The following is a 21,809-nucleotide window of genomic DNA, read 5'->3' on the forward strand; positions in this document are numbered from 1 at the left end:
AGTTAATAGCAGCTTCAAAAACATATAATCCACCTTCCCCAATGTTGCAAGCTCAATTCAAATTTGGGCTCCAGTGGCTGTTTTTAACAAAAGTAAAAGGCACAGGGAGATCTGGTCCACAAGCTCTTTCATGTCACATGTAATTTGGCCCCAAGACCGAGGAAGAACTAGTTCTCATTGCTGCCACTGTCAGATGGCACTATCAGGAAAATAAGTTGCCACTGGATGGCTTTTGACACCACCAGCTCTTATTGACCTCATTGGTAGTTTGGGGCATTTTTCAAGAGCATTTTGAAATTTAGGGTGATTTCATCTTCACTAGTTTGATAAAACCTTTCTCTCTCTCTCTCCCCAGGTTGTCAGTCTTGCCCACAATCTCATCTACTTTGGCTTCTATAGCTTTAGTGAGCTGCTGCGCTTGACACGAACTCTGCTTGGCATCATAGACTGTGTCCAGAACCCTCAGCTGATGATGCAGGCCATGTACAATGATGATATGACTGGTATGTCTAGTCAGTCTTCGTCTTATGAGCCAAGGGTGAATGCCATCATTTAAATTAAAAATAACATCTATTTTTAAATGCTGCAGTCTAATAAAGCACTGCAAGGGTATGGTGTTAGATAGGGGTTTGTCTTAGGTAGGACAGACATGTGGCTCTCAGATGTGGCTAAACTTCAACTCCCATCATCCCTGACCATTGCCTTTGCTGGCTGGGGCTGGAGGGAGTTGGTGGTCCTACAACATCTGAAGGGCCACAGATTCCCCACCTCTGTTTTACGAATTACAGAAGAAGCATAATTCATTCCATGACCCTTGATAGGCCAGAAATGGTTAAAGTAAAACCCCACAATTCACCTTATACATTTCTCTCTTTTTGGTTTGTACATCACATTGATTCACTTAATGGATATGACCATGACTCGCTCTTCATGGCTGGGGGTGTAATTCGGCTAGGATCATATAATGACCTGCACAGAATATTCATACACTGGACGACAATTCAGAAGAAATAAAGATGTCGACAGAATAATGAGGGGAAATAACTTGAAATTAGCACAGAAATAAAAATGTGCTCTGCTTACCCGCCAAGGACTCAGACCAGATATTTTTCAGTTTCATAGTACTTTCCTTTGTACTATGCTTGCGGAAGTGCGTTTTCTGCTGATCTCCAGCAAAAGCTCAGCAAATAGCCATTGCAAGAGGTCTATGTAAGTAGGACCAGCTTTGACCATGATTTTTGTGGTTGCTCTTCCAGGGAAAAATGTCCGGAGGTCCATCCATGGTGTTGGCCAGATGATGTCAACTATGGTGCTGAGCAGGAAACAGTCCATCTTTGGTCCCTCGAGTATGAACGCCGTGGTAGTTCCTGAACCTGCTGATAGGGGAAGGAGCATAGAAAATGAAAACATTGTGGTGATGGAAACGAAGCTGAAAATTCTAGAGATTTTGCAGGTTAGGGCAAGTCTGAAGTTCTTGAGACCTTGTGACCATGTGACACCAATAGTTGCTTATGATGGACCTTTTCTTGACAGTGACTTGGGGCTTAAGAAGGGAAAGTGATGATGAAAGGTTAGAAAGGTGTGCAAATTGGATTGATTGATTATCTCTCCGTACTCTCTGTTCTTCCTCAGTTCATCCTGAATGTACGTCTGGATTACAGGATCTCCTATTTGCTCTCTGTCTTCAAGAAAGAATTTGTAGAGGTCTATCCCATGCAGGACAGTGGAGCTGATGGAACAGCTCCAGCCTTTGACTCCACAAGTAATCTCCTACACCTCCCTTGTATTTTCTACCTACTTGAACTGTGTCATTGATTCCTTTCTAACTTCATATTGCTTTAATAGACAATACAAAAGCTGGCAGGTGTTAGACCTTTACCTGCAGATCAATGGAACCCGTAACACTGCAGATGGTGTTGGATTACAACACCCATCATACATTACCATTGATCATGCTGACTGTGATTGATAAGAATCCAGCAACATCTGGAGAGCTACAGATTCCCCATCTGCATTCTAAACAGGAAAGCAATGGTGGGGAACTATTACTATTACTATTATTATTAGCCATTTAGGGTGAATCATGCCCGTCTTTCCCATGCCTGGGTGCACTTCTGATTTTCCATCTGCAACCCTAGCTTGTATTTGGTGCTTTTTGAATTCAAGCCACAGCTGCAAATATCTTCCTTTGCATGGCAACAGAAAGGGACATTGGATTTTAAAAGTATCAGATTCAAGCTGCAGCTGTGAAGGAGGAATCCCTATTCTTCCTCTGCAGCTTGAGGTTTTCTGCCTGACCTCACAGGAAATGCCTGACCTTACAGGATGCATCTGATGTCATATGAAATCAGATGATTGAAAGGTGGGCCAGCTGCCTGTCAAAGTTGTCCATGGAGTGTTGGCCACTTTTGGATCCTGCCAAAAGTGACTCCCCACCTTTGAGACAGAGACAGATGACAGGGTCAGAAATCTGGAGCTGTTCAGATGATTAGTTTTCCCTTCCTTTCTTATTTACATTCCCCACTATAATCTCTGAGTTGTCTCCTAATGGTGTACAGCATTGCTCACTTCCTATGCATTTCCTTTTCCTGCAGATGCAGCAATGAACCTGGACCGGATAGGCGAGCAGGCTGAAGCCATGTTTGGGGTTGGGTAAGTTCTTGTCACTTCCAGCTCTTAGTGCTCCCAATTGCCCTTTTCAAAGAGCATCTCTTTGTTCACAGCCAAAAGTGTAGGCATAGGAGATAATGAATCACTAGGAGCTACCATAAAAATATGTTTTTTAGATAATGCAACACATCAGGATTATTGCATGCAAATCATTATTGAAGCTGCAAAACCAGTGTTGGATATGATGTCCTTCCTTTTTTCAACTTGGTGGCAGGAAAACAAGCAGCATGTTAGAAGTCGATGACGAAGGAGGCCGGATGTTCCTTCGGGTGCTGATCCATTTGACCATGCACGACTACCCCCCACTTGTCTCAGGTTCCCTTCAGCTCCTCTTCAAACATTTCAGCCAGAGGCAGGAGGTCCTGCACACCTTTAAGCAGGTAACTCTCTGTGACATGTGACTTCTGCCAGCCAGCAAGTCATCTACATCTGCTTCCTTTCAGAGTTGTCTTACAATTCTACCTCAATGGAACTGGCCACTTGGTTGTGCTTATCTATGCATCCCCTGTTGCTTCACTTTGTTTAGACCTAGCTTTGAAGAGAACAAGCATTGCCTTGGTACTGTGTGCATCAGGTGGTGCTTGATCCACTAAGATTCCCATCCGTCTGAGGTTAGTGTGGGGCCAGTGTGTGCCTCCACACATTCTTTGTTACGCACAAATTTCATAATTAGAGGCATCGTGGCCATCTGAGGATCCCTTGAACAAACTGAGAGAGATACATGTCTCACATGCTATCTTTTAACAGAGCTAGGCCGTTGTCCTGGTTCTTTTTTTGACAGCCAGCAGCATCAGCAGATGTTCTTCACGGTATCTCAATGCAGGTTCAGCTGCTGATCTCGGCTCAGGATGTTGAGAACTACAAAGTGATCAAGTCAGAGCTGGATAAACTACGCATGATGGTGGAGAAGTCTGAGCTCTGGGTGGAAAAGAAGGGCAGCTCCAAGGGAGAAGACGGACAAGAAGGAGAAAAAAAGGAGAAGAAAGAGGTAGAGCTTGAGCAGCTCTGGGGCAGGCAGGGAGACCTCTGCATTGCTGGTTTGAAGTCTGGGTGTGCTTTGAACGATGAATGAATGAGAATCGAAAGCCTGGGTTGAGAACATTCTACACATTATTTCAGCAGTAACATTTTCTTTGCCACTGAGTGATCCCTCGACAGGGAGCTTTTGCTAATCCTGGATCTCTTGTGAGTATCTATGACAAAAAGTGGATGGGAAAAGGAGCACACTCGATTAGGAATGGGTGTGTGTGTGTGTGTGAAATGACAACAGAATGTAGTCACTTTGAATCAGGTTTGGCTTCACTTATTACACTATAGCATAATATGTACCTAAAAGATTAGTTTGTGTACAATATAGGCTAGCCTGGTTTTTGACTGCTATGAAGGGAGAGTAGGCTTTGCGGAAAACCCGAGGGTGGATTTCTTCTTCATTAGCTGCTGCAAGGATGCCTGAATAGTTTTATTTCCTTCCCCTCCCCAGCGTACCACAGATGAGGAGCCTGGGACCCCTGGAGAAAAAAGCAGTGAGAACTACCAGCTGGTTAAAGGGGTAAGTGTTTCCACCTGACATTCCTTCTTGGGAAGTTGTGAGGAAAGAGGGGAGAACCTTGCCCTGAGCTTGTTGGAGGAAGGTTGGGGTGGCAATTAATCCATACAGACACAATATGCCTTGGGCTAAGCAGCATCCCTCGATTCTGCAGAGGCATGTGAGGGCACTTCTCATTTTGCTTCTCTAGAATCAGGGGTAAGATTGCTAGTTGCTTTCTACCACTAATTCATCTCCTGTTGGGCGGTGGTTTATGATTATGTTTTGTTTCAACTTGCTTTCCTTCAGATTCTGGAGCGGCTCAATAAAATGTGTGGGGTTGGTGAGCAGATGCGAAAGAAGCAGCAGCGCTTGCTGAAGAATATGGATGCCCACAAAGTGATGCTGGACCTCCTGCAGATCCCCTATGAGAAGGTGAGGAGGAGGAGATGAATGAGTGGCAGTCATGGTTAGGAGAGCAGAACGTGCTGGGCTGCTGGAGATCTCATGGGGATAATGCTGTTCTAAATCTGTGGGATTGTCAGCAGCAGCATGGGGGAGCCAGCAGTGGGGTAGAGTAGGGTGTGGCGAGGAGGTGAGAAGGGGAGAGCTCCAGGTTGGTGGTGTTGGTGTCCCATACAGGTGTCCCCTGATCTTGATGCCACTTCACCCCACTCAAAATTTGGTCTACTCAAATTAAGGTACATTAAAGACTTTGCACCAGGGACCTACCTTTTATTCTCCGTGAACAGGGCGACACCAAGATGTTGGAGATCCTGAAGTTAACCCACCAGTTCCTGCAGAAGTTTTGTGCTGGCAACCAAGAAAACCAGGCCCTCCTCCATAAGCAGCTCAGCTTGTTCCTCACCCCTGGGGTAAGAGAAGGAGCAAGTGAAATAAATGGGGGGGGGGGGCTAAGAAATGTTGTGTGCAGGCGGCATGCAAGATATAATTTCCTGTAGATCTCCTGTTTCTGTTCAGATTCAGCCAATACAGACTTTACAACAGAGGCTTGTAGCTTCACTGCCCCACTTGGGTTGTGAGGCTATGTCTCCATGGAGCCCAAACTATCCCAGTCTAATCTCACAGGGTTGCTGTGAGGATACAGTTGAAAACCCCTGTCTAGGCCTTTCCTAAAAGCTATGGGTGAAAAATGGGATCTTGTTTATTTTATGCTATTTCTTTACTCCAAGGAGCTCAAGGTGGGTTACATGGTTCTCTACCCCTCCCCTGTTTTTAACCCTGTGAGGTAAGTTAGTCTGAGGCTGTCACTATCCTAAAGTCCCTCAGAAGGCTTAATGAGGATATGAGCCTTGGTCTTCCCAGTCCTAATCTAACACTGAGCAGACAGAAAAAAGGAATTGGAAGATGTTCCAAGAAGCCAACGATCAAGGCCAGATATAGGTATGAGCGACACCTGCTGTGCCTCCTGAGGCCTCACCTTTCCTTCTTCTTTGTGCCAGCTTCTGGAAGCAGAGACAATGCAGCACATCTTCCTGAACAACTATCAGCTGTGTTCCGAGATCAACGAGACGGTGCTGCAGCACTTCATCCACTGCCTGGCTACCCACGGACGCCACGTGCAGTACCTGGACTTCCTGCACACCATCATCAAGGCTGAGGGCAAGTACATCAAGAAGTGCCAGGACATGATCATGACTGAGGTGAGGCTCCATCTCTCTCTCTCTCTCTCCCTGGCTGAGCAAAAAGAGGGAGGAAGCCAGGTACAGATCACGACACAAGGAGAAAATGGGAAGTCCTGTTCTAGCAGTAAGGAAATTGGGGTTTAAAGCTGGTAGGGTAAATCAGGCAGCCTCAAGTGTAGGCTTCCTTTAGCCCCTAACTGAATCACCTGCCTGCAGTTCTCCCATAATTTGAGAGGGAAAGCGTCAAGCTGCATGTTTCTGGCTGGGTTAATGGAGTGCCAGGCCTGTGGCACATGCAGTTACAATCTCATAGAAGGAAAAAAATTGACTTGGCTTGGGGGGAAGGGAAGAAGCGCCATTTTGTGGTAGGAAGGTAATAACAACAACATCAGCATCCGTAACAATGCACAGGCCTGAATAGCTGCTGTCTGACTATAACAGCTTTTTAAAAAAGAAGTAAGGAAGGCACTGTGGTGACCAGCATCAATGCCAGTATCAACCTTGGTGGGTTGCATGCTTGCTTGTGTGGCCCAAGTGCTGATGCAGGGACTGTTTAGCTGCCACCATCACCTACTGCTTTCTGGGTGATCATTTGGGGGCCCAGGATCTTGAGCTCCACCTCTAGCTATTGTTCTGCCCCTACCTCTCAGGCACCTCTCAGACCCAAGTATATGGCTTGATCCCTGTTGAGCCTGAGACTATGAGCTTTCCAGCTTAGGCTTCATTCTTCAGACTGATTGTGAAATTATACGAGGGGAAAAAACAGAACACTTAGTGTATAGGCAATGGGGAAGAGGGACTTTCCCATCCAGGAGATCCCATCACAGTGACTACTGTGCTGTAAGATTGCCATCCTCTCATTGTATCTCAAGTCCTTAGAATTATATTCTCTTTTGGATGAGACATTCCTCTTTAGCTCTACCACAGCCTGTATACAGGTGCAGTGGGGATGGAGAGGGGCTCAAAAGTACTATTTTTTTGCAGATGTTTGCCAACCTTTTGGAGCAGGGATGGGGAACCTGTGGGCTTCAGCCTCCATTGCTCCCAATCATCACGACCAATGTTCAGGGGTGGTGGGAGTTGAAGTCCTGCAACACCTAGGGAACCACAGATTAGCCACTTTTGTTTCTGGGCTGTGTTGCTTAGCCTCCTTGTCCTTTTCCCACAGCTGACCAATGCTGGGGATGACGTGGTGGTGTTTTACAATGATAAGGCCTCCCTAGCCAACATGTTGGAGATGATGACAGCAGCCCGGGACGGAGTAGAGGAGAACAGCCCCCTCATGTACCACATCTCTCTGGTGGATCTTCTGGCAGCCTGTGCTGAAGGCAAAAACGTCTACACAGAAATCAAGTGCACCTCTCTCCTCCCCTTGGAGGACGTGGTGCGAGTGGTCACTCACGAAGACTGCATCACGGAGGTGAGGGCAGGATGTGGGCAGCTGCTTGAGGTGCAGGCGCTGAAAGGCTGTGGCTTTGTGGTTGTTCCTGGTTGCTGCCCTTCTAGGGAGAGTCATGATTCCAAACAAAGGAAAATCTGCTTTTCAAATGCATGTGAGATGGTTATTCCCCAGTGTGATGTGGTGGATAGTGTCAGACATGAACCATTCTCTGCTTGGCCATGATACCCACTGGGCAACCTTATAGCCAGTCACTGTAAGAATAAGGAGCACCCTTCTGGATCAGGCCAGGGGTCCATCAAACCAGTGCCTTGCTTCCTACTGGCCAGCCAGTTGCCTCTGGGGAGCCAGCAAGCAGAGCATGAAGGCATTTGTCTCTTGCCATTAGTCTCCAGTAACTGCTACGCAGTGGCATAATTCCTCTGATTATGGAAGCTTCATTTGGCCATCAAGAAGTCTTAATCTTCATCATGGAGTTGTAAGAATGCATCTTAGACACCCTTTGCTCTTTGCAGCAGAGTGTTTAGATGTTGAAGTAGCCCCCTTTTTTGGCTCAAATCCCCCTTTTCCGTTTTCGTGTACAGATGTGGATTGGGGTTCAGGGAAGCATTTGGGGGTACCAATATAAACAGAAATGCTCCTATGAAGTCTGAAGGGATAAGTGTGGAGGCTTCTTGCCTTGCCTCTTCTCATCCCACACCAGGCAGGGGCTTCTGACCCATCCCTTCTTCTCTTTCAGGTGAAGATTGCTTACGTCAACTTTGTCAACCATTGCTACGTGGACACAGAGGTGGAGATGAAGGAGATCTACACTAGCAACCACATCTGGACGCTGTTTGAGAACTTCACTCTTGACATGGCCAGGGCAAGTGTTGGTACCTAAATAGCGTGGCTGGGATAATGGGAGGAGGGAGAGAGGTTCCCACTGCCCTTTGTGAAAAGGAAGTCCTTTTGCTCATAGCATAAGCCTGATGTTTCGCTGACGGCAGTTATATGAACAGCTAGTCAGCTGAAGAATTTGCGGAAGGAGGAAGTGTCACACAACACCTCATCCATCTGTAGAATTCATTGCTGAAGGTGCTTTGTTGGCCATTAGCAAAAATAGCTGTTTTATTAAAACAAAAAAAACCCTGATGGGATTTAGTGACCACGTGTGACGGATGGGTCTATTAGTGCCGCTTAGCCATGATGAAAAGGCAGGGTGGCATTAATGTAGGAATGAGCAGAAAGAACCTCAGAGGGGCACTAAATATAATTTATGGAACCCAATGTGTTTTTGATTACAGTTTTCATTTGGGGCGCTGTAAAACAAAACAGTGCTCTGTATTTTCTTGGTGCTCAGTTGCAAATGGATTAGCTGTAATAGCCAGCTTGACTTCAGAGTTTGAAGACGGTAAACCTCTGGCTACCAAATGCCGGAGGCTGTCAGGAGGGAATAGATATCCCTGATATGCCCTGCTTGTGAACTTCCCTTTGGCATGTGGCCAGCTGGAAGGTAGAATGCTGAGCTAGATGGTCTTGGCTCTTCATTACTGTTCAGTGTGCTGGAGCTGGTATGCCGTCCTCCAAGCAGGACGCTGTTTTATTGTCCTTGTGTTTCGTCTGACGAGAAATTGCTTCCTCAAATTATACTGTGCCATTATGACTGTAGGCAATGCACATTTGTTCCTGCTTGGCAGTATGCCCCAAGGCTAGGAACTCCCAAGCCAGGGCCTACTATTACAGAATACTGGTAATTCATGGTACAGACAAACTCTGCACAGTTCCCTGACTTTGGCGTTAGGGAAGGAGATGCCAGTCTTCTGTCTCACAGATGCCACCTGGACTCTGGAAATATTATCTCCATGCTCTGTTTTCTGGTCCCATGAGCTATAATCCACTGCTTCAACAGTTCTGGTGGAATGGTGGCACTACAAGCATGAACTGAGGAGTTTCAAACTGAGAACTTGTCTCAGCCGCAAACTCATTAGGTGGCCTGAAGGAGGCCACTCAGCCACAGCCTCTTATCTGCAATGGGAGGATGATAATAATATCGACCTACCTTATAGGGTTGTGGTTAGGATTGCTAATGTTGAAGGAGTGCTTTGAAAGGTGAAGTCCTGTTTTTTCATCTCCATCTCCACAGGTGTGCAAGAAGCGTGAGAAGCGCCTGTCGGATCCCTCTTTGGAGAAGTATGTACTCACTGTGGTGCTGGACACAATCCATGCTTTCTTCAGCTCTCCTTTTTCTGAAAACAGCACCTCGCTACAGGTACAAATGGGTAGCTTCAGGTTCTCAAATCCGTTCCAGTGTAGGACCATAATTGTGAACTGGGAAGGATGTCACTGGTCCCAGTACTTCTAAGGAACAAGATTTGCAGTATAATTCTGTATCTACATAGGCCAGCTGTAGCATGCCTTTCCCTTCTCTTCTGAGGGACAGATGCATTCATAAGGTGAATGCTACTTGGCTTGGCCTATACTTTGTTGGCTAAAAAGGTATTTGAGAAGCTCAGTGTCACCTGCTGAAGCAGAAGTAGAATATTCTCCATAGCTAAAAATTAGGATTCAGTTTGCACACTTTACATTATCATTCTTTCTTTCACTCCCACTTGAATCAGGATAGCAATCAGCAATTGAGTGGATCCTCAACTCAAGTTTAGAATCGAAAAACAAAACCACTGTAAGAGGTTGATTTGATAAGCTGCTGTTCTAAGGGTAACTAGGCGAGTCAGTGAGAGATCCATGATGTGGGCACCTTGCTTAGTTTTTTAAATGTAAATACAGCAAAATCAGATCAGATCTGTAGAGGGTCGGTAGTGGCGCCCGCCCTGTGGAACGCCCTCCCATCAGATGTCAAGGAAATAAACAACTATATGACTTTTAGAAGACATTTGAAGGCAGCCCTGTTTAGGGGAGTTTTTAATGTTTGATGTTTTATTGTGTTTTTAATATTCTGTTGGGAGCTGCCCAGAGTGGCTGGGGAAACCCAGCCAGATGGCCACGGTATGTATGTATGTATGTATATATGTATGTATGAATGAATGAATAAATAAATAAATAAATTCCCTTTTCGCCTGACCTTTCCCCTAATCCAATTTGTCCTCCCCCCCCCCACCTGCTGCTGCTAGCTTCGTGGGACAAATATACTTTTTATGTTTCCCTCTGTGAGTTAAACTGCTATTTTGCAATTTTGATTTGGGAAAATGGTATGGGGGGAAAGGGTTAACCCTTCCCCAGTACCACAGCCCTGATCCTGTTCAGGCCTCCCCAGCTGCTGTTACATTCTTTTAAAAACTCCAGGATCTGTGGATCACCTATAGTCTAATCTCATGGTCCCCTCCTCTCATTGTATCCAAACAGAAGCTGATACAGCAATGTAAGCAATGTGCTGAAACATTCCCCTTAAATGCCTCACCTCTCTTGCAGACCCACCAGACTATTGTGGTGCAGCTCCTCCAGTCTACCATGAGGCTCTTGGAGTGTCCTTGGCTGCAGCAGCAACACAAGGGCTCAGTGGAAGCTTGCATCCGCACGCTGGCTATGGTTGGTAAGGAACTGCCTTGGGCTGAGTGAGTCAGGGGGACTGTCTGGGCTTTGTTCCCTGGGGTCAACATGAGAAAAAGCCATCAGACCTACATCCTTCAGTGATCTGGTTTGGATGGACTACAAATCTTCTCTCCTTGCAGTTTAGGCACCTGAGATCTTGCATGGCTGAAACTCCTATCAGTGGTGGCCAACTGTGGTCTCCAACATGGGGTCTACTAGTTCTTCAAAGAAGGCTTGGCATGGGTGATCTGCCAGAACCAGGGCTGTGGGATATCACCCAGGTTCCCTGGGTGTACCTTGGAGCACCTTCCTTGTTTGTAAGTCTTCTCTCCTTTCAGCCAAGAGCCGCTCCATTGCGTTACCCATGGACCTTGATGCCCACGTCAGCTCCCTGCTGAACAGTGCCTCCATCAGCAATGCACAGAGGAATGCCTCCAACTACAAGACAGCCTCACGCACTTTCCCTCGGGTCTCTGTAACAACCAACCAGTGGGACTATAAAAACATCATTGAGAAGCTGCAGGTAGGGACTGAGAGGAGGTCTTGTTTGGAAGATATCCAGGGTGTGCTTCTCCCTAAGGAAGGGCTTAGGGTGCTCTTCTGTCAGAAATAAAAATCTGAACGCCACTCTGAGGAAACTCCCAATTCTGTGTGCCCAAAAGGTGACAGCCTTTCTGAAGCCTGCATAAATGGGAGCTCTGATCTTTCGTATACAGTGGTACCTCGGGTTACAGATGCTTCAGGTTACAGACGCTTCAGGTTACAGACTCTGCTAGCCCAGAAATATTACCTCGGGTTAAGAACTTTGCTTCAGGATGAGAACAGAAATTGTGCTCCGGCGGCGCGGCGGCAGCAGGAGGCCCCATTAGCTAAAATGGTGCTTCAGGTTAAGAACAGATTCAGGTTAAGAACAGAACTCCGGAATGAATTAAGTACTTAACCCGAGGTACCACTGTACTTGATATCCTACCCTCTGGCTGTGCCCACACATTTTCAGGTTTCTCTTTGCAGGCTTCAGAACTAGAAACTTGCATCTTCCTTTTTCTACAAAAGCCAAGATATTCAGGATGCTGAATTCTGCGCTCAGTAACAAATGTCACGCTGCTGCAGCATAATCTCATCTAGCTGCATCTAGCTTTGCCCTGACGACACTGTGCTTTTCCAGGACATCATCAATTCCTTGGAGGAGCGCTTGCAGCCCCTGGTAGAAGCTGAACTTTCAGTCCTGGTGGACGTCTTGCACCGCCCAGAACTGCTTTTCATGGAAGGCACGGAAGCCTACCAGCGTTGCGAAAGTGGCGGTTTCCTTTCCAAGTAAGTGGGTCTTGGAAGTCATGCTAGCCACATGGCTCAGAAAGCTGTCTGTGGACAAACGCTGGCTCCCTTGGCCTGAAAGCGAGATGAGTGCCGCAACCCCAGAGTCGCCTTTGACTGGACTTAACCACCCTTACCTATTTTACTTTTTACTCCTGGAAGGAGGAGATAAAAAGTGCTGGCATGAAAGAATTAAAGGCTTTGAGACTTGGTTAGCAAGACAGATGTGGCCTGTGGACTTGTCTATTTAGGAACAGGGTCCTTGGTATTTTGTAACATTCCTTGTGGGTGGGTGTGCATACTGGTAGTGGAAATGAGAGGAATTCTTCTTGTGTTGCTAGATTGATCCAGCACACCAAAGACCTGATGGAAAGTGAGGAGAAGCTTTGCATTAAGGTGCTGAGGACACTGCAGCAGATGCTGATGAAGAGGAACAAATATGGAGAGAGGGTGAGTGGCTGAGGAGGTTTGGGCTCACATATCAGGTACCTCCACCGCAAACTCACTTTTTCAGTCTGTTTTCCCTGGTAGGCTTTCTGGGCAAAGAGCCAGGCCGTGTTCTGAGAGGATCCCCCTTCTTGGTGACAAGGCATTGCATCTCTTAACTACACAAAAACTGTCCAGTCACTGCCCTTTCACAGAGTTTAACTCATTCATTGAGAGCCTGAATGAAATGGATCATTAATATTAAAGACTTAGGAGGAGTTCTGCTGGCTCAGACCAAAGGTCTATGCAGTCCAGCATCTTGTTCCTTACAGTGGTCAGCTTTCTTCCATACTTACCTACTGGAACCTTAGGATCCTCTTTGGAGGCCCTGCTCCAGGTGCCACCACTAAATGAAGTAAGGGAGTAATTCTCAGGGAAGGGGCCTTTTTGGTAGTGGCACCACTGTTATGGATCAGCTTTTCAAATGAGATTGCCTTACATCATCTTTGTTAACTTCTGAGTGCCAGGTGGATACCTTTCTATTTACCTAAGCCTCCTAAACCAGTTATTGGGCCTCTCCATTTTTAAATCCATGTTTTTAATCTGTGTATTTTCAACATTTGTTTAATTTTGACTTTGTGCTTTTATGCTTTATATTTCTTTCCTTTCTTTTTCCTTTTTTTTTTTTTTTTACTGTAAACCACCCAGATAACTTTGTGTTATGGTTTGAAATACAAAAGATAATGATGATCATGATGAGCAGTTCCTCCCACTTCTTTCTCATGCCAGGGCAACACATTGAGGAAAATGCTTTTGTCTAATTATCTGCAAACCAAGAGGTCTGGCTCCAAAGGGGAGATTGTTGACCCTTCTGGAACTGGTAAGTGGTCTGCAGTTCTGGCTTTCATCTTCCTCATTCTTGTGTCATTTTCTCCCCACCCCTTCTCTGAGTCCCTTAAATCCATCTTCTGCCACTCAGGTGTGCAGGACACAGATTGGCTTTTCAGATGTTCTTGAAGGTGCACATGTTGGTTGCATCCAGCTTACTGTGAGCCAGACTCCTGGTCCATGTAGCTCAGGGTGTCCTGGTGCAGACTAGCAGTGGCCCTCTCATGGTTTCAGCCCTGCCATGGCTTGGATCTGGGGGTTTCTATGTGCAGGAGATGTGCTCTGCCACTGAGCCTTGGGCCTTACCTTCCGCTTTTCAAAGCTATCACTGTGAACCAGGGGGCTGTTTAGTATCCCTGGCCAAGCAGAGAGAAAACTGATGGATAGAGGAGCCAAGGTAGCAAATACTATTTGCAAATACAAATTATTCACCATCACCAGCTACTTAAGCTGATATGTAGCCCTTAATACAGTTTAATCGCGTCAATGGTTTTTGCATCTTTTTGTGCTTGATTGGGCCAAAGTCACATAAACCGCCCGAGGGTAGTAATTAAATGGAGCACCGTATTTTTCCATGTCTGAGGGTGACACATTAACTATTGAATTAGCCTTCCTCCCTGTATTTGTTAAGTTATGATTTTTAAGCTGTTCAGCTGCCTCCATCTCCCTCTTCCCCTAATGTTCTTTTTGCCTACAGGCCAAGATCAGGATTGGTCAGTCATTGCTGCCATTCAGTGCCGGCTGGACAGAGAAGGGGCCACCAAGCTGGTGTCTGACCTCATCATGAACACCAAGAATGAGAAGATTTTTCAGGAAAGCATCCGCCTGGCCATACGGCTGCTGGACGGGGGCAACACAGAGATACAGGTTTGTGTCTGCTGCGACAGCTTCCACTTAAGTTCAGATAACTACCCAAGTGCTCACTTTTTGCCTAGTGTAAATTCAGTTTAACTTCTAATGCCACACTGTGACTGTGGGGTACATATCTCAACCGTGGCAGGGACAGAGCTACCAAATTTGACTGTCCCATGGTGTAATGTGATCCTGCGGCAACGACTTTGGGTGCCCCAGCAAGTGAGCACAAAACATGTTTGGTGGAATTAACCCTTAAAAAATAATAATATTACATCAGTTGGTTGACTATATGAGTTGTAAGACATCTAGCCAGATTTCTTTAAAATCGTACCCTTGAGATGCCTAACTGTAGTACAGTGGTACCTCTAGTTATGAACACGATCCATTTGGGGTGCTGTTTGCACCTTGAAAAGTCCATAAGTAGAGCACCGCTACTGTGCGTAGTGTGTAGATTGTTTCTGCATGTGCGGCGAACCCAGAAGTAAACACTTCCAGGTTTGCCGCGTTCGTAACCTGAAAGTTACGTAACCAGAGCGGTAGGTAACTAGAGGTATGACTGTAATAGATTTTCTTAAACAACTTTTGCTCCCTCTACTGTGCATCTTTAAAATAGCATGTTGTGACAACATTTGACTTTACCGTTAACATTCCTTTATTTTAGAAACCTAATCTGGGCATAACTAACTTTGAAATGCACATATCCAACTTTGTTCTAATTTAAGCTTTTCTAAAAGTTTTTGAAAAGCTGATGGGAGTATAATTTTCCTCCACTATATCATGAATCATAAATCTTGTAAGATTTTAACTTCCCTACCTCTCAGGGAAATTGTTGATGAAGCGTGATGTCATATTATAAATCTGATGGTGCAGACCAAACCATGGACTTCCTCTGCTGAGTATCCTTCCTTCCATTGTGGTCATTATCCTTTTCCTTCTTGATACAATCTGGAGAATGTTAATTAGTATGAGTCTGGCTTGTGGAAATCTGCAGGATAGGAATTTTGTGTTGTGACCATCAGGTCCCAATTGTAATATGAAACCTGAACTGCCTGTCAGAAGACCTTGTGATTGCTAAAGGTAATCCAGATGGCCTTGGAAGAAATGGTCGGTCCTAGCAGGATAAGAACTTAACAGGAGCCCCACTGGATCAGGCCAAAGGCCCATTAATCCAACACCCTGCTCTTTTGCAACGGCTTCCCAAATGCTTATGGGAAGCCTGAAAGGAGGACTAAGTGTCTAACCACTGTCCCTGTTCCTCCCACCCTTTCTGAAGAAATCCTTCTATAACTTGATGACGGGTGACAAGAAGTCAGAAAAGTTCTTTAAAGTTCTGCATGACCGGATGAAGAAAGCTCAGCAGGAAGTCAAGTCTACAGTGACTGTGAACATGAGCGATCTTGGCAACAAACCTCCTGAGGACAAAGACTCCCCAGACCATACCAGCAAAGGTATGTGGAAACCCAGCTTATTCTGGACTCACCAGAGCCTGTGACAGCAGAGAGGAGCCTGTGGTTTATGGGTCACAACGAGGAGAGAGACAGAGAGATAGAAGTGCCCCAACCACTTTTTGCTCTACCCCGCTCCCCCACACGCTGACTTTGGCCCTGCCCATCACCAGCAAGCATTCCCCCATAGATTACCCCTGAAGGAATGCAGCCCTCCATGGGAAAATAAAGGTTCCTTGCACTGAGAAACAGTATGGGTGCTAATTTTTTATCTCCATCCATCTTTAAGCCAGCTCCCTCAGGATTCTGCAAGTGTAGGGTTAACTTGGTCCTTAATAAACTAAAGCTCCAGGAAACACCCAGCTTAGGTGAAAGGCTGTCTGTCATCCAGGCTGGCAATAACTATATTAGGGAAACACCTAATTACTGGGGGCAGGGATCCTTGGTGTGTATCACTGTTGCCAGCCTAAACCACATGGTATTTCAGCTTCCTGGTAGAAGCCATGCAAATGGGTGAGCCTTCTGTCAGTACGTTACAAAGTCTTCAGTGGCTGGGTCTTCCAGAGTGTCAAAAAGGGGGACATCACTTGAGCTGCTGGGTGATGCTTACAGGAAGGGAGAGGCTCAGTGGAACAAAGGGGGATGCCTGTTGGGGGTTCTTTTTCTGAAGAGTCAGACAGACTGGCTTTAGGCCTTCCAGACAGGTTGCCACAGCTCATACGCTAAGCCAGTAACCAAGTGTTGATTTCCTTGCAGAACGAGTCACATCTTTCATGCTGCCCAGCGCCCCATCCCGTTATCCAATGGGTGTAGGGCTCCGGACTGGCCATGATGCAAGGGATAGAAGCCAAAGCAATGAAATGGGTGTGTCCGTCTTGATCATGGAGCCAATTCTTCGCTTCCTGCAGCTGCTGTGTGAGAATCACAACCGGGATCTCCAGGTGGGCATCTTGCACTGAAATGGGTCCCTTCTGCTGCATATCTCATATCCAAGTGATGTCTGCTGTTGAAAAGATGCCTGCCACTGAGATGCCTCTTAAACTCTGCTCTTGGTTTCACAGAACTTCCTCCGCTGTCAGAACAATAAAACCAACTACAATCTGGTGTGTGAAACCCTGCAGTTTCTGGATATTATGTGTGGTAGTACCACAGGACGGCTGGGCTTGTTGGGCCTCTACATCAATGAATACAATGTGGCCCTCATCACCCAGACTCTGGAGACACTGACAGAATATTGCCAGGGACCCTGTCATGAGAACCAGGTAACCCCAACTGACTTGTGGATAAAATCGCATTGCTTCATCATCCAGTGAAATCGTGAGTTCAGCTTGGTTCACACACTCAGAATATGGAGATGCTGGATAGAGCATCAATTTTTATGTCTCAGCATTTGAATAGGAGCAGAGATTTTGAGTCGGCTGTGAGTCAGTTGAGTAACTCGCTTGTATTAACCCACAGAGCTGCATTGTGACCCATGAGTCAAACGGCATAGACATCATCACAGCCCTGATCCTCAATGACATCAGCCCCCTCTGCAAGTACCGAATGGACTTGGTTCTTCAGCTAAAGGTAGATGGCTTCGCTGGAAATGTGGTGATGGGACAGGGAGGGATGGGAGATATGGGATGGCAAGAGATGCTTCATGTTGGGGGTTGACTTCCTGCATGCAATTATTTCATGGTCAGACTAGAACGTATTTGAATGTGATCATTCTAGCTCTTTGTGCCAAAACAGGGTTTTGCATGCACTAAACTTCGTCCACTTCCTGCCTCTCAAATACTGCCCACCCAATCATAGTGTGTGTTGGTTCCTCCTTGCTCTCCCTCATCCCTTTGGAATTCTGATTTCTCTTGTAGCTTTGATGGAGGATTGATCCTCTGCAGAGTGAGTGCGCTCTGGATACATGGTGTGTTGAAACCATCTATCTTTACTGCAGTATCCTTTGTTTGTTTGTTATTAGGACAATGCCTCCAAGCTTTTGCTGGCCCTGATGGAGAGCAGGCATGACAGTGAGAATGCCGAGCGGATTCTCATCAGCCTTCGGCCTCAGGAATTGGTAAGAAGGTTGAGGGGGCTGGGATAGCTCTGTGTGGTCTTTCCTGCTTTTGAGAGATCTCTTGCACTTCAAATCATTATTGAAATAAAGGGGACCTGGAATTGTGTGGAGCACAATTGGGATAGAGGACATCCATCCTTTAAGCAGCTTCTCCTCCTCCTCTTTATCAGCTTTGCAGTTCCCTCTTGACAGAGCCTTGTAGAAATACTTTTACTTCACGTAAAAGAAATGTAGAAATGTTTTACTTCACGTACGTGGAATCCATTTGCTCCTAAGTAACTGGTCTCAGTCTGCACCATGTTAGATGGGTAGCATCTCTGAGCACTCTTCAGACAATAATGCCAGCTACCTTGCTCCTTGGCAAATTCAGCAGAGGGACCAAGAGAATAATAGATTATAGCAGGGGTGTGGAATATTTTTCAGGCTGAGGACTGCATTTCCTTGCTGGCAACATTTTGGAAGCCTCATGCCAATGGTGGGTAGAGTTTGAGGCAGGAGTAGGCAGAGCAATGGATGTGACTCTGCAAAAGCCCAAGGTTTCCGTACCCACTTATCTCCATCTTCCAACAAGACAAGCCACACACTCTGTCCCAGTTCCAGCCAGGCAAAAGCCCTCAAAGAGGGTGTGAAGCAGGGTCTGTGAGGGACATGGCATGGAAACAGGGGAAGTGACCTGAGGAGAGTGGACATGGCCTTGGGAGATCCCTCACACCCAGTAAATAGGCCTGGAAGGGTCTTCATCAGCTCACAAGCCTGAGGTTTGCCCAGAGACCATAATACAGTAGGGTCAAAATTGAGACACTAGCTGGTCAGTTGACGAGCATTTGCCTTGCTGCTCTTTGGTTTCCATACTACTTGGAAACATTTGGCAAAGACTAGAATGGAATAAGGGGTTGGTGAGGTGGGTTGGAATTTGTGGACTCTAAGAGGGGGCAGCTATGTGGGAGGGGAAAAGACTCAGGGCATTATTTTCAACCCTTCTGGATTCTGAGATTTTTAGTCCATTTCTCTACAAGAGCTAGTAACAGGAAAGCTGTGCGTTTTCTTATTAAAAATGAAAGCTGTGATTCTCAGGATACCAAATTCTTCACAATATAGCAGATTCTCTGCTCATACGGCAAGCCTACCTGTTTACTATTCTATTGCTATAGCCTTGCCTATAGCAGATTCCTGCTTTAGTGACCAGGACTTATGTGTGAAATATTTCACAGGTTGATGTCATTAAGAAAGCCTATGTTCAAGAAGAAGAGTGTGAGAACTCTGATGTTTCTCCTCGGGAAGTTGGACACAACATCTACATTTTAGCCCTACAGGTATCCTTTGTATGAATGCTTTACTGCTTGATAAAGATTCCTTTCCCTTTTCCTAGACACTGGTGCCCTTGAGGATGAAGGGTGGATTAGAAAGGGTTACTCTTCCCACATTCTCCCCCCAGACCAATTAAAATAGTTTCTCAAGCACAACATTGGAAGATTTCAGCCTCAGTTGATAGGTGGATGGAGCTGCAGTCTTGACCCGCATGCAGTACAACACACTTCCAACAGAAAGAAATAGACATCTGGGGTTTTGTTCTCTCTTCAAGCTCAAATCTGCTTTACCCTTCAGTTTTTATTCCTTCTTTCTCCACACAAACCAAGATCAAGGAAGTACATTGTTGTGTGTGTGTGTGTGTGTGTGTGTGTGTGTGTGTGTGTACCATACTCTCATCCCACAGCTCCATATAAACCTTTAAATGGGGAGGAGGAAGCAATGGTACAACTGATGGGCAGAGCAATTTAAAAACCCAATCTGCTGTGCTGGAGGGAGTTTAGATGTGCTGGAGGTATCCCTCCACCCAGCCCGGCTTGGCTCTCCTAACCTTTGCTGTGGAGGTTGCTCCATCATTGGTGGGAAAGCCCTGCCAGCAAGGAGCATCCCAATGTTCCTGTCCAAATGATGGGCACAAGCGCTACTTTTGGTTGAACTGGTGATGTGCATTCTGAAAGGATGCACTGATGCAAAGACTTTTTTTTTAAATGATTGTAACTGAGTGACATCAGGCTTCAAAGCAAACAAGCTTTTACCTATCCACAAATGACTTTGTAGTCAGCTGTTAGGCTCTGGCAATTCAGTGTTTGTTTTCTTTACGTTTTCAGCTGTCTCGGCACAACAAGCAGCTCCAGCATCTCTTAAAACCTGTGAAACGAATTCAGGAGGAGGAGGAGGAAGGGATCTCTTCTATGGTATGTGTATGCTCCTTATTGAAACAGGAAGGTGCTTAGGAAATACTGCTGACATATTGCGTCAGTCCTGGTAAGGGACAGTTCTGCAGCTGTTTCCCATAATTTAATTTTTCATCTGTTTACATTTTCCCATGAGGTGAAATGTGGAGATGGTGAAGCTACACAAGCCTTCAATGATCCAAATCCATAAGGTTGTTAACTAAGGACATTGCTACTTTGTCAGTTTATAAAGGATTTTATTAAAACACTGTTGTAATGCTTTTGAGATGTTTTGTGCTACGGAAACCAAAGACTGTGATTGAGAAACATTTATGCCATGGAATGTTCACAAGCATTTTATTTTTTTTAACTGCGGAGGTAGTGAAGCTGTCTACATCAGCATTTTGGCAAAGAGTCTGTTTGTGAGGGAAATCAAATGGTTTCAAGGATTAAAATTATGCACAGGCCCAAGGGCAATGTGGCTAAGGGAAGGAGACAGAGTTGGAAGTAGACCAAAAAACAAACTTTAAGATAGGTAGAAGAGACAGAGGCTTTGGGAAAAGGTGGTCAAAGAAGAGAAGCAGATATGAATCAGAGCTGTGGGTTGCAGGCAAACTTCAAACATTACTGAGTGGCTGGATGGCTAGAGTATGGCAGTTGGCTCTACTTAAGAAACTTTACTCACTGTTGTGGAGGTACACACACATCAGAACAGGTTTGTGGACATATGCCTTATATTAGTGGCTATTTTTGTTGTATATATTATGATTTATATGGTGTTTTTACTGTTTGATTTTACTATTTGTTTTTGCTGTTTGCTTCTCAGAATGACCCAATGTGCATGGTTAAGAGTCAGGTTAGCCAGAGGGTACAGGGAGGAATAGGCAATGGCTTAACAATAAAAGGTAAAAAAAGAAAAGAAAAAAGGTGAAGGACCGCTGGATGGTTAAGTCCAGTCAAAGGAGACTATAGGGTACGGAGCTCATCTTGCTTCAGGCCGAGGGAGCTGGCACTTGTCCAGCTTTCTGGGTCATGTGGCCAGCATGACTAAACTGCTTCCGGTGCAACGGAACACCGTGATGGAAACCAGAGCGCATGGAAACGCCGGTTACCTTTTCGCTGCAGTGGTACCTATTTATTTACTTGTGCTGCTATGCTTTCAAACTGCTAGGTTGGCAGGAGTTGCAGCAAAGCAATGGGAGCTCACCCCATCATGAGGATTCAAACCGCTGACCTTCTGATTGGCAAGCCCAAGAGGCTCGGTGGTTTAGACCACAGCGCCACCTGCATCCCTGGGTTCATAATAGGTCACGGAGGCACAGAATGGAACAATGAAATGGCCTTACTTCTTGGCCTTCAGATCAAGAACAGGGGGGAAAGCTTTTGAGCGATAGTATGTTACACCAGAAGAGAAAAAAAGAACCCCATACACCAAAGTAGGAAATCTACTGGATGATTGTACAGCTTTGTGTTGCTTTCCTGAGGGCATAGTGGTTTCTGTACACACCTTCCCTCACCTCCCGGTAGTTCTTTATACAGCAGTGCAGGTGAGTTTTCCCTGTGGTACAACCAATGTTTCTTTTATTTTTCAGAGATAGCCACATTGACTGCTTGGCTGTGAGCTTGTTTGCTCACATTGCACAGTCTAAGACCACAATCATTACCCAGTTATAATTCAATTTCTGTGTGGGGATTTATGGGCAGTGATTTGTAATTTACAGATTAGTGGTCTTTGGCTGTTAATTAGTGTGCTGAATTGAATGGCAGTCTCCCAGGGGAAGCGCAGGCCCTGTCTACCCTCCCCTCACCCCCCAGAGCTTGTCGTACCTAGTAAATACAAGGAAATGTATTGCTAA

At 45.8% G+C, this 21,809-nt stretch overlaps 1 protein-coding gene across 3 annotated transcripts in view; it reads left to right on the forward strand.

The window, feature by feature from the left end:
- Positions 1-21,809, forward strand: part of ITPR3 (inositol 1,4,5-trisphosphate receptor type 3) — a 101,761-nt gene that overhangs the window by 62,535 nt on the left and 17,417 nt on the right. For 2 of the 3 annotated variants that reach the window (XM_077928891.1, XM_028734046.2), the window contains exons 21-46: positions 356-503; positions 1,257-1,453; positions 1,633-1,762; positions 2,595-2,652; positions 2,885-3,050; positions 3,452-3,658; positions 4,151-4,219; positions 4,505-4,630; positions 4,948-5,070; positions 5,659-5,859; positions 7,010-7,261; positions 7,980-8,105; positions 9,366-9,491; positions 10,649-10,769; positions 11,107-11,291; positions 11,934-12,082; positions 12,424-12,532; positions 13,298-13,388; positions 14,094-14,263; positions 15,525-15,699; positions 16,453-16,637; positions 16,758-16,958; positions 17,155-17,265; positions 17,657-17,752; positions 18,964-19,065; positions 19,888-19,974. In XM_077928891.1, the coding sequence (XP_077785017.1) occupies positions 356-503; positions 1,257-1,453; positions 1,633-1,762; positions 2,595-2,652; positions 2,885-3,050; positions 3,452-3,658; positions 4,151-4,219; positions 4,505-4,630; positions 4,948-5,070; positions 5,659-5,859; positions 7,010-7,261; positions 7,980-8,105; positions 9,366-9,491; positions 10,649-10,769; positions 11,107-11,291; positions 11,934-12,082; positions 12,424-12,532; positions 13,298-13,388; positions 14,094-14,263; positions 15,525-15,699; positions 16,453-16,637; positions 16,758-16,958; positions 17,155-17,265; positions 17,657-17,752; positions 18,964-19,065; positions 19,888-19,974 (3,711 nt within the window). The remainder of the gene's footprint in view (positions 1-355; positions 504-1,256; positions 1,454-1,632; positions 1,763-2,594; positions 2,653-2,884; positions 3,051-3,451; positions 3,659-4,150; positions 4,220-4,504; positions 4,631-4,947; positions 5,071-5,658; positions 5,860-7,009; positions 7,262-7,979; positions 8,106-9,365; positions 9,492-10,648; positions 10,770-11,106; positions 11,292-11,933; positions 12,083-12,423; positions 12,533-13,297; positions 13,389-14,093; positions 14,264-15,524; positions 15,700-16,452; positions 16,638-16,757; positions 16,959-17,154; positions 17,266-17,656; positions 17,753-18,963; positions 19,066-19,887; positions 19,975-21,809) is intronic. The other variant, XM_077928890.1, reaches the window with a different exon arrangement.

Source organism: Podarcis muralis, chromosome 5, assembly GCF_964188315.1.
Source record: "Podarcis muralis chromosome 5, rPodMur119.hap1.1, whole genome shotgun sequence".
Taxonomy (NCBI): domain Eukaryota; kingdom Metazoa; phylum Chordata; class Lepidosauria; order Squamata; family Lacertidae; genus Podarcis; species Podarcis muralis.